Source organism: Nestor notabilis, unplaced genomic scaffold (assembly GCF_000696875.1).
Source record: "Nestor notabilis isolate BGI_N333 unplaced genomic scaffold, ASM69687v1 scaffold26684, whole genome shotgun sequence".
NCBI lineage: Eukaryota > Metazoa > Chordata > Aves > Psittaciformes > Psittacidae > Nestor > Nestor notabilis.
The window spans coordinates 1-12,351 of NW_009924692.1; the positions used below are offsets into that span (position 1 = coordinate 1).

Below are 12,351 nucleotides of genomic sequence, written 5' to 3' on the forward strand. Positions count from 1 at the left end.
GGGAAAGGGGGAGGAAAGGGGGGGAAGGGAATAGGGTGGGAAAAAAGGGGAAAGGGAAGGGGAAATAGGGGACGAAGAGGAGGAAAGGGAAAATAGGGGGGGAAAGGGGAGGAAAGGGAAAAAGGAGGAAGAAGGGGGAAGGGAGAAGAAGGGGAGGGAAAGGGAAGGGGAGGGAAGGGAAGAGGGTGGGAAAAGGGGGAAAGAGAGGGGAAAATAGGGGAAGAAGGGGAGGAAAGGGATAAAGGGAGAAGGGGGAAAAGGGAAGAAGGGAAGGGAAAGGGAAAAGGGAGGAAGGGGAAAAAAGGGGGAAGAGGGAGGAAAGGGAGAAAAGGGGAGGAATGGGAGGGAATGGAAAAGGGGGAGTAATGGGGAAATAGGGGGGAAAAGAGGAAGGAAGGGGAAAAGGAAAAAGTGGGAATGGGAGGGAAAAGGGGGGGTTGGGGGGAAGAGGGAAAAAAATGGGCAAAATAACCAAGGGAAAAGGGAAAATAAAGAAGGAAAAAGGAAAAGGAAGAAAAGGGGAAAAGGTGGAAATGGGGGAAAGGGAGGAAATAAATGGGAAAAGGAGGAAAAGGGGGGGGGAAGAGGGGGATAGAGGGGGAAAAGGGACCCCTTCCACTAGAGCAGGTTGCTCCAGTCCCCATCCAACCTGGCCTTGAACACTGCCAGGGATGGAGCATCCCAACCTTCTCCATTCAACCCATTCCAATGTCCCACCACCTTCATGGTGGAGAACTTTACCCTTAGATCACATCCAGCTCTTCCCTCTTCCAAACGGAAGCTGTTTTTCCCCATCCCATCCCTCCAGCCCTTGTTCAAAGCCCATCTCCACGTTTCTGGTGGCCTCTTTTTGGTCCTAGAAGGTGCTCCAAGGTCTCCATGGACCCTTCTTCAGGCTGGAGAACCCCAGCTCCCTCTATCTCCATAGCAGAGTTGATCCAGCCCTTGGAGCATCTCCATGGCCTCCTTTGGCCTTCCTCCAACAGCTCCATTGACCTTCTTATGTTCTCCAAGTTCTCCAAGTGGGGTGTCACCACAGTGGGGATGAGTCCACATGTGCCACCACAATCAACCTCAGAACTTCAAGCCATGGGGCAAACATAAGTCCCAGTTTTGGTAGAAATCAGAGGATTTGACCATTTTCTCCCCTTCTGCAGCAGAAGAACCATGAACCGGGGTGAAGCTGATGTTCTCCTGAGGGGCTGCACTATCGTGTTCTGGGGTGAGTTCAAACCAGGTGGAGAAATAGACCAAAACTTGCCCAATTTGCCCCAAAATGGCCTCAAAATGAGAGGTTTGGGTTCAAGGAGACACGTTTTGCACCTCCAAAGAGTCATGGGATGGGTTGGGGTGGAAGGACCTCAAGGAACATCTGGTTCCAAGTCCATGAGCCCATGAGATGGGCTGGGACAACTTGAACTAGAGCAGGTTGCTCCGATAGTTGATCAAATGGAAGTCCATCAAATCAATGTCCATCAGGTCAATGTCCATCAAATCTAAAGTCCATCAAATCAAAGTTCAATAGATCAATTGTCCACCCCAAGCCCGCCTTGAGGTGGACATTACCCACACTTGACTTCATGGGTGATGAAGACACCAATGGCCAATTCTCCTCTTCCAGGGCTGCTTTGGTTGCTCAGCGTCTCCGCATCAGCCCCACCTCACCTTGGAGAAGACTTCGTGGTGGCCTTCATGCAGAACGGTTTGCAGCAGACCCTCAACAGTGACTTCAAGCTGCTCCTCACAGGTTACTCACCCTTTACGTCCATCACCATCTCCATGAAGAAGCCAGGCTTGAGGATGACGGTGCAGGCCACCACTGGCCAAACCATCCTGGTGAAGATCCCACCTCAAGCAGAGATGGTTGGGAGCAAAGTCTTCGACAACACCGTGGTGGTGAAGGCCAACAATGCCATCTCCGTGGTCATGGTCAATGAGAAGCCCACCTCGGTGGACTCAACCGTGGTGCACCCAGTGCACACTTGGGGCACCGAGTACCACGTTGTGACCCCCAATGTGGGCACCGACCGCTATGGAGAGTTTGTGGTGGTCTCTTGGGATGAACCCACCATGGTTGATGTCCACCTCAAGGCCACGGTGACCTACCAAGGCCGGACTTACCCTCGGGGCTCAGTTCTTCCCATCAAACTAGAGCCTTTCCAAGCAGCCCAAATCCAAAGTCCATCTGATATGTCTGGCACCAGGATCATGGCCCACAAACCGGTGGCCGTCTTCACCGGTCACACTTGCTTGGCCAGGTTCACTCAATGTGACCATCTGGTGGAGCAGCTCCAACCTGTTTCTAGCTGGGGAACCACCTTCATCGTGCCACCGTTGCCCTTTGAGACTCAAGCCGACATCATCTACGTGTCCACCTCACAGAAGACCCGTGTGGAGTCTCAACATGGTGTCTCCAAAGAGGTCCGGGAGCTACGGCCAAGCAGGTCAACGCTCTATGGTCTCCAAGCCTTCAACACCTTGTATCTGTCAGCCAGTGCTGGCATCCAGGTCATCTTCTTTGCTGATGGAGGTACCAAGGGCTCCATTTCTTATGACCCCTTCTTCATGACCATCCCAGATGTCTCCAGCTACTGTCACTCTTACAACATCATCGCCTTGGACGGGTATGAGAACTATGCCCTGCTCATAGCCAAGACCTCGGAGACATCTGCAATGATGCTCAACAAAAGCCCCTTGAGGAACGTCATGTGGAAGAACGTCCCAGGAACCGACTACTCCTGGGCTGAGCAGAGCTTGGGCAACCAGTTCTCGGTCCATATGGTGGAGAATGAGTTGTCCCCCTTTGGGTTGCTGAGTGTGGGGATCCGGGAGCAGAAAGCCTATGGGTTGGCGGCTGTTTGTGACAGTGGTGAGTGTCCCATGGCCACCTTCTTCACCTCCTTTCTACTTCCTTTAGGTGGCCAAACCCACCTGAGAGAGGTTGTGATCCATAAGTGATCCATAGATTAACGGTCTGTCAATGGAAGGAGCCTCAAGTGGTCAACCCAGACGTTCCAAGTCCGAGCCCTGGAGGTGCTGGTTGACCATCTACAGTGCTGGTGACCACAAGTGGTCAACCTCAGATGCTCAAGCCCAAGCTTAAGGTGGTTAAACCCACCTGGGTTAGATCCTGGCTTTAACATAGTAGAGCTCTAGAGCTGCTGGTTGACCATCTATGGTGATGATGGCCACAAGTGGTCAACCCATATGTTCATGTCCAAGCTCTGGAGGTGCTGGTTGAGCATCTATGGTGATGGTGATGCTGTCCCATGGTCTCCCCATGGACCATTCCATGTGTGGTTCCTTCTAGATCCCTGCCGGCTCCTGAAGTGCCGCAAGAAGGAGACCTGCAAGTTGGAGAAGGGGGTGGCCACCTGCATCCATGACTACATGGGCACCTGCATGGGCTCACAGGCCTTGCAGTACCACACCTTTGATGGGATGACCATGGACATCCGTGGTGGTTGCACCTACACCATTGCCAAGTACTGTGGCAACGATCCCACCTTGGTGCCTTTCATTGTGGAGGAGAAGAAGAGTGAAGGCAACATCAAGGAGTGGTTGACCAAGGTCTATGTGTATGGTTCCAACATCTCCATCCACATAGGGGAAGGAGGTAAAATCCAGGTGGGTTCTTCCAGGTCTTGGAAGTGCTATTCCATGGACAAAGCCAAGTGGAAGAGGGTAAAACACGGTGGTGGGTGAGGTTGGCATAAGAACCTAAGGAGGACTACCAAAACCGTGGAGAATTGGGCCACACAGGTGAAGGGAAGGGTGTTCTGGACCTACTGAGATGCCCTCAGAGGTGTCTCCCACCAAACCATGGCCACTTTTGGGTTAGAATCAAGGAAAAGGCAGGCTTAAGGCCGTAAGTCCACCATGAAATGGGGTTTTGGACTCATAGATGATCAACCAACCTTCTCCTTCTCCTTTCCTCCAAGGTCAACAACAAGCCCATCAATGTACCAACCACATTAGAAGATGGGAAGGTCCAGATCTCCCAAAACGAAGGTAGGACCATCCTCCAAACAGCTTTTGGGCTGCAGGTGACCTATGATGAAGACTGGGCCATAATGGTGGCCGTGCCCAGCAGCTACTTTGGGGCTACCTGTGGGCTCTGTGGCAACTTCAATGAGGACACTGAGGATGAGATGACCCTTCCTGATGGCACCCAAGCTGCTAACATGGAGGACTGGGCTGAAAGCTGGCGAGATGCCTCCTGCCAAGATGATTGTGAAGGCCAGGAGATGCTGCAGGACACGTGTGGTGAGTTCCTATGGGGGTCTCCAAGCACTGTAGGGGAGAAACCCACGGAGATCTGGTCATGGGTGTCCAAGAGGTGCTGCCCAGCCCATTGAGTTGGTGCTTGGAGGTGTCAACCAAGTTGATGTCAACCAACATCAGCAAAGGGTTGGCTTGTTCTTTCCATGCCAAACCACCCCGTAGTCCACTTTCAGCTCCATGACACCCATCATCCATGTAGGACTTCTTTGAGGGACATCCCCAGGAGGTGTCTCTTGGGCTTGGGCTCACTTGTAGGCATCATCTGAGCCAACATCTCCAGTGATGTCCCTCTAAGTGCTTAGTTCATGCTTTGTTTGAGGTCTTCTTCTCAACTCTCACCCCGACAGCTCAAAGATGCCCCCAAAACAGCCACTTTGAGGCCTGTGGGACAGCGTGTCCAGCCACCTGCACCCACCCCAGAGGTCCCACCTCCTGCAGTGAACCATGTACCCCGAGGTGCCATTGCAACGAGGGCTTCGTCCTCCACAACCACACATGTATCCCGATGGAGACCTGCACTTGTGTCCACAATGGTCGCTCCTACAAGGCCCAAGAGGAGTTTTGGGATGATGGGACGTGCCAAAGCTGGTGTAGATGCGATGGTGGCCAAGTGACCTGTAGGAAGAGGGGGTGTAAAGCCCATGAGAAGTGTGTGGTGGTCAACGGTGTCCCAAGGTGCCAGGCCATGAAGCACCTCACATGCATTGGGACGGGTGACCCTCACTACACCACCTTCGATGGGTTGAGATATGACTTCCAAGGGACCTGCATCTACCAGTTTGCGGCCCTCTGCACCCAAAAGGACCCCAAACTGGTCCCATTCACTGTCAAGGTGGAGAACAACAACCGGGGCAGCAAAGCTGTGTCCTTCACCAAGACCCTCACCTTGGAGGTCTACGGCAACGTCATCACCATGAGCCAGGAGCATCCACGCAAGGTCAAGGTAGGTGGCCACCAAAACCACATTCAACCTGCAGCTAAACTGCTCATTTCCTGCTTTTCCTGCCCCCAAACCCCCTTTTCCCCTCATTTTTCCATGAATAACATCAAAACCCATCCCACATCCCATCGTCCTTCTTGGTTCTCCACTCCCATATGGCCTTTGGAGTGCAACATTCCCTTTCTCCAGCTGCAAAGTGACTCAATTCCTTTGGGAATGGTTCTATTCTCACCTTCTCCTGGCCAAAGTGTTGCTCATAGTGGTTGGGAACAGCTTTTCCCTTGTTTTTTGTCTTGGAACGTTGTTTTCTCATTGAAGAGTGAAGCCTCCACCTGGAAACCCTCCAAGAACTTTGGTGGTTCTTGGAGGAACGTCCAGATCTTGAGCAATCTCAATGTTCTTGAGAACTGCATCCATGGAAAGTGTTTCACAACCCTCCCTAGATCTTGACTCAGTTGGATTTGGCTGGAGACTCTTCCTGCCTTACGGAAAACCACCCAAATCCCGAGTGATTGGGGGTTGGTTTGGAAGTTCTCCACGTGGAAAGTGTTTCTCAACCCCAACTTGGGTGGAGTTGGACCAGGAAACCTCTCCCAAAAGGACTTCCAAGACCTAAAGGGGCTACAAGGAAGCTGGGAGGGGGCTTTGGACGAGGAGATGGAGGGATGGGATGAGGAGAAACAGCTTCCAGCTGGAAGATGGAAGAGGTAGATGGGATATGAGGAAGAAGTTCTCCCCTATGAGGGTGGCGGGACATTGGAATGGGTTGAACTGAGAAGGTTGGGATGAACCTGGAAGGGTTCAAGGCCAATTGAATGGGAGCAACCTGGTCTAGTGGAAGGTGCTCATGTCCTTAGATGGTCTTCAAGGCCCCTTCCAACCCAAACCTATGCAACCACCCATATCTTGAGCAGGTTGCATGAGCTTGGGTCCACCACCAACCTTCTCCAACCACCTCTCCAGGTCAACGGCGCCTTCGTGGAGCTCCCATTCACCAAGAAGGACCAGTTTGAGCTCTACCACAGTGGTGTCCATGGCTTTGCCCGCACAGCCTTTGGTCTAAGGGTGAGCTTCGACTGGTACAGCTATGCCCGTGTCCTCCTCCCTGAGGTCTACGCTGGTGCCGTCTGTGGCCTCTGTGGCAATGCCAATGGAGATGCCGACGATGACTTTGTGACCCGCGATGGCCAACGGGCCACCGATGAGATCCACTTGGCCAATAGCTGGAAGGTTGGAGATGTCCCTGGTTGCTCCTCTGGTTGCGAAGGGGATTGTTCGAGGTGCAACCAAGAGGAGAAAGAACCCTACCGTGGGGATGGCTATTGTGGGGTCATCACCAAGGCTGAAGGACCATTCAGGGCTTGTCATGGTGTGGTCAACCCAGTGGCCTTCCTGGAGGATTGTGCCTTTGATGCCTGTCACTACAAAGGTCACCGGGACACCTTGTGTAAAGCCATTGCTGCCTATGTGACCGAGTGTCAAAGCCATGGAGTCAACGTGGAGCCATGGAGGACACCAACCTTCTGTGGTGAGTGGGGTCAGAAGGAGGTTCTCCATCCTGCCAGGCCAGGAAATGAAGGGTTGGAGGTCAACCACCCATTGTGGCTTTGCTTAGAGCCAGTGGAAGCCCCAAAACTCTTCCAAAGTTGGATTGATTTTCCCCATATCCAACATCTCCTTGGGATGGAATGGGTTTATCTTCTCCCTTCACAGCTCCAAGGCCAAAGGTTGAGGTTGGAAGCTTCCAGAGAAACATTCCTTCCATCCTTCACCCATATAGTCCTCCAGATCCTTCCTAGATGCAGGAATGGGAACGCCAAACCCATCCCCATGGACCTTCTCATCCTGCTGCTTCCAATGGCTTCATCCTTCATCTTCTTCTCCTTCCAGGTCCTTCTTGCCCTCGTCATTCCCACTACGAGCTCTGTGGGACCAGCTGCCCAACCACATGCCGTGGTATCTCCAATGCCTGTGGCTCAACCCCATGCACTGAAGGTTGCTTCTGCGACCAGGGCTTTGTCCTCAGCGGGGACGAGTGTGTCCCGGTGGACGAGTGTGGTTGTGAGCACCAGGACCTCTACTACAAGAAGGGTGAGGTCTTCTTCTCGTCATGCCGGGAGAGGTGCCGTTGTGAAGCCAACGGGGTGGTGGAGTGCCAAGAGGTCTTCTGCGGTGCCCATGAGGAGTGTCGGGTGGAGGATGGGGTCCTGGGGTGCTACCCCACCAGTTATGGGCGCTTGGTGGTGTCTGGTGACCCCCATTACGTGACGTTTGATGGAAGAGCCTTTGACCTCCCGGGTTCCTGCACCTACGTCTTGGTGCAGCTCTGCAAGCCGGAGAAGTGGTTGATGGACTTCTCGGTGCTGCTGGAGCATGATGTGGGCCACCGGGGCAACATGGCCTTGATGAAGAAGGTGGTCACCTCCATCCATGGCCACACGGTCAGCATGGAGAGGGGACGGCGCTGGGAGGTCATGGTAAGTTGAGTGGGTGCCACATGGACATGTAGATATGGCCCATGTCTCCACGTAAACCCTTCCTCATCCCACATCCACACCTTAGGTGGACGGAGAACGCTACACGCTGCCCTTGGTCACCAAGGACAAGAAGCTACGGGTTGGCCAAGAAGGCAACAACATTGTCCTCCAGACCATGGCTGGCATCCGGCTCCTCTACAACGTGGCCACCTACCTCCTGGTCACCATCCCTGATGCCTACAAGGGCCGCGTGTGTGGATTAGGTGGCAACTACAACGGGGACCCCAGTGATGACTTCCAGTTGCCTGGTGGCTCCTTGGCACAGAGCACCGAGGACTTTGTCACCTCCTGGAAGGTCCATGCGGAGGATGGAACATGCACCGATGGTTGCACCAGCACGGTCTGCCCTATGTGTGATGCCACCGATGTTGCTCCCTACGTGGGCAGTGGCTCCTGTGGGATCATCCGGGATCCGATGGGACCTTTCAGCTCCTGCCACCCAAAGGTGAGCCCGGTGGAGTATTTCAACCATTGTCTCCACGATGTCTGTGCTGCTGCTGGAGCTCCTGAGGTCCTCTGCCACAGCATCCAAGCCTATGCTGCTGCTTGTCAAGCTGCCACCGCTGAGGTCAAAGCGTGGAGAACATCCACTTTCTGCCGTAAGTTCTCCAGAACATCTCCAAGGAGCCACCTCAGCTCCTGGTCTCCTCCAAACCCCACCGTTTCCCCCATAAAACCCATCCAGTTTGACCACTGTGGCTTTGGAGGCAAGTTCTCCATCATTGGCCACACCAAGAAGACATACAAGCGACCTCTGTGGTATCAAAGCTGCCTTTTGCTTAACCCACCCCAAACTCCATCGAATAGCCCCCAAATCACCTTCAACCCACCTAAAGAAGCTCATTCTGGGGCTTCAATCACCCATTTCTCTCCCAAAACCCACCCTAGAAGGAAGGAATTCCATCCCACCACCTCCAGAACATCATCATGTATCTAAGGAGGTGGGAATGGGTGTCCAGCGATGTGCTTGTGATCTGGAATGCTTCCATCTGGGTGTTCAAAGCAGCATTTGGTTGGTTGAACATCTTCTGGTGGCATCAGAGGTGGCCAAGAGCATTGCTGGGGATGTCCCATTGGGTCCAGATCATGTTTTGGGTGGCAATAATGGTGTTTCTCCTTCTTGTCCAGCTCTCTCCTGTCCACCCCATAGTCACTATGAGCTCTGCACCCGCACGTGTGACTTCACGTGCTCCAGCCTCTCCATGCCGGCCCCATGCACTTGGACATGCTTTGAGGGATGTCAATGTGATGATGGGTACCTCTTCGATGGAGATACCTGCGTGTCCTTGGAGCAATGTGGCTGCTTGCACCAGGGAAGGTACTTCAAGGTGAGGTTGGCCATCAAGGGCTTTGGTTGAGGGAGGGAAGTGGATTGTCCCATCTAGATGATGCGACTGGTTTGGAGATTCCATCTTCAATGAGGTGGGTTGTCCCATCTCATTGATGTAACTGGTTTGAGGCCTCAACCTTCAATGAGTTGGGTTGTCCCATCAAGATGATGCCACAGGCTTGGGACCTCCATCTTTGATGGGATCACCTTAAGGCCACATATCCAGAAGAACACTGTTGAGAACATCCCAAAATCCATGTTCTGTTCCTCTGGAAAAGGAAAGCCAATTCATTGAGTTCCACCATCTCCACCATCATCTCCATGTCCTGATTTTTCTCTCCCTTTGGGATCTCCTCCTCCATTGGAGATGGGAAATCCCACCCCCAGAACCTGGAGATGGTTGATCCATAGGGACCAACCTCTGATCTTTCCCTTTCCAGGCAGGTGAGACCATCATCTCCAACAACTGCACCACAAGATGCACTTGCCACCCATCCCAGGGCCTTGTCTGTGAGGACATCCAGTGTCCCCAAGACCAGGTCTGCTCCACACGGGACGGGGCTCAGCTCTGCGTCAAGCAGCAAGGCCAATGTCACCTCACCCCTGGGGCCTCCTTGAGCACCTTTGATGGCACCAAGGGAATGCTCCTCACCAGTGGCACCTACAAAGTGGCTGCCCTTTGCAACGAGCAGTCACCCAACTGGTTCAAGGTGGTGGTGGAGGTCAATGAGTGCCGGGAGGACAATGTCCCTGCTGCTGTTGCCATCTTCATCTTCTTCCGTGAGGCTTTCATTACCATCAACACCAACATGGAGGTGTGGGTAAGGTGGGGCAAGGACACGGACAACCCTTGAGGATGACCAAGAGGAGTCATTAAAGGGAGTTGGGTGGGATTACCTCCTCCTCTTGAGGTGTCCAAGCCCTGTTTCATCCCAATCCTCCTTCTCCTTGCTGCAGGTCAATGGTCTCTCCACCCATCTCCCAACCAATGTGTCCAAAGCCATCTCCTTGAGCACCACAGGTGGGAACATCACCATCTCCCATACATCAGGCATGGAAGTGCTCTTCAGCCCCAAAGGCGCGGTGACGGTCACCGTTGGGGCCACCATGGTCAACCGCCTCTGTGCTCCTTGTGGCAACTTCAACGGGGACCCCAAGGATGACCTGAAGCTTCCTGATGGTCGCGTTGTGAGGAGCATCGCTGAGGTGGTTGATGCCTGGAAAGCCAGAGACTTTGTGGGATGGTGAGTGAGCTGCAGACATGTCCCCACCCCAACGGGGGGAGATAGTTTGAAGCTTGGCAGGGTAGGGACCAACCTCCATGGGGCAGCAATGGGTTGGGTACGGTGGCCTCCAAGGATGGGCTCCTCCAGCTTCTTTGGTTTCATCCACAGCGACTGACACACAAAGCCAAGGAAGTGACTCGGGTAAGTGAAGTCTTCTCCTCATTCCTGCCCCACCTCATGCTCCTGGAGCTCCCCAACGGAGGAGGCCTCGCTTGCTCCATCTTCCATAACGAAGAACCTGGATAACTGGGGGGTTCTGGTGTCTCAGCATGGACCAAACATAGAGAGACATATATAGGGAGTAGGAGAACCTTCCAAAATGGGTATAGAACCGTTGTGACCAGTATAGAACCCTTTTAACCCAACCTAGAACCATTTAGCCCAGTATAGAACCATTTTTGACCAGTATAGAACCATTTTGTCCAGTACAGAACTAATTTTGACCAGTAGAGAATCATTTGTCCAGTATAGAACCACTGTGACCAGTAGAGAAGCATTTTAGCCCCATATAGAACTGTTTTAACCCAATCTATAACCATTTTGCCCAGTATAGAACTAGTTCAACCCAATCTAGACCCATTTTAACCCAATCTAGACCCATTTTGCCCCATAAAGCCCCATTTTCCTGACCATGGAGCACCCCAAAACCACCACCTCAAAGCCAACGGAGATGCCTCCAAGCTCCATCCCATCTCCAGCATCTCCTCGCTTGCCCTCGTACCTGTCCCACCACCTTGTCCTCACTCCACCACCTTCCCCACACCCTTCCATAGCGTTGCTTGTTCCACATGTCACCTCCACGCCAATGTCCACCACCCCAATGTGCCCTTATGCCACCATTTTGCACCTTCTTCTCATCTTCTGCTGGCTACAAGGAGGACATCAGACGAGGTCTCAATGATAGGGTGGGTGGTGAGGAGATGACTTCAAGATTTGGTGGCATCCAAGACATGGAAGATGAAGCCAACACCACCATAAGGCTTGAGAACATCCTGACCACCACCCCATGCATGAAGACAGGATGAAACCATGGGCTGACCCCATCAACCCATGGTTCCATTGACCAAAACTCACCTTTTTGGAAGGAGATGATGAACTTTCCACCTCTCCGTGAGGGTAAGGTGGTTTCTCTTCCAAGGGTGGACCTTGATGTCCACCCATATTCCATGTCTTTCAGCTATGCCTCCAAGCCTGTGCGGATGGAAGTGGAAGCCCCCATCTACCCCATGCAATAGGTGAGACCACGTTGGGATTGACATGAGAAGACACTTCCCACCCTCACCGATCCTTGTCCATACTCCATGCTTGCAAGGGCACCAATGGGTATCTCAGGTTGAGGTTCTTCAGTGATGGGAGGAAAACCAGCATGGAGCTATGGTGGACATCAAGGGAGCAGGTCCTATGGCCTCAAACACCTCCAAAACCATGGAAAACACTTGATCCAACCTCAAATTATGGAGGAAAAAGGGATATTTGGGAGAGCTGATCTCCACCAGGTAGAGCTGGAAGCTTGGATGATCCATCTCATGCTGGATCATGAAGAGAAGCCAAAATCAGCTTAAAATCAATACCAACAGACCTGAATCCCATCATTTTCCCCCCAAAATGCACTATTCTTGTCTCCTGGTTTCCATGGAATGCTGCTTGTGGCTGAGTCAACCATTAAACCCTTTTGCTTGTGGCTTTGTGGAGCTTCTGCTTTGAACGTGGGATTGGGAATGGGAGACAGTCCATAGGAGGCCATGGAGATGCTCCAAGGGCTGGTTCAACTCTGCTATGGAGATAGAGGGAGCTGGGGTTGTCCAGCCTGGAGAAGAGAAGGGTCCATGGAGACCTTGGAGCACCTTCTAGCACCTAAAGGAGCCACAGGGAAGCTGGAGAGGGGCTTTGGACAAGGGGTGGAGGGATGGGATGACGAGAAACAGCTTCCAACTGGAAGAGGGAAGCGATGGGATCTGAGGGAGAAGTTCTTCA

The 12,351-nt window shown here is 52.9% G+C and overlaps 1 protein-coding gene across 1 annotated transcript; it reads left to right on the forward strand.

Moving 5' to 3' along the window:
* Window positions 1-4,789: 4,789 nt before the first annotated feature.
* LOC104401273 (IgGFc-binding protein-like) lies at window positions 4,790-11,612 on the forward strand. The gene is made up of 8 exons (XM_010012730.1): window positions 4,790-5,227; window positions 6,188-6,752; window positions 7,115-7,701; window positions 7,787-8,520; window positions 8,912-9,089; window positions 9,532-9,912; window positions 10,049-10,335; window positions 11,555-11,612. The coding sequence occupies exons 1-8, from the start codon at window positions 4,790-4,792 to the stop codon at window positions 11,610-11,612; spliced, it is 3,228 nt and encodes a 1,075-aa protein (XP_010011032.1).
* The last annotated feature ends 739 nt before the right edge of the window (window positions 11,613-12,351 follow it).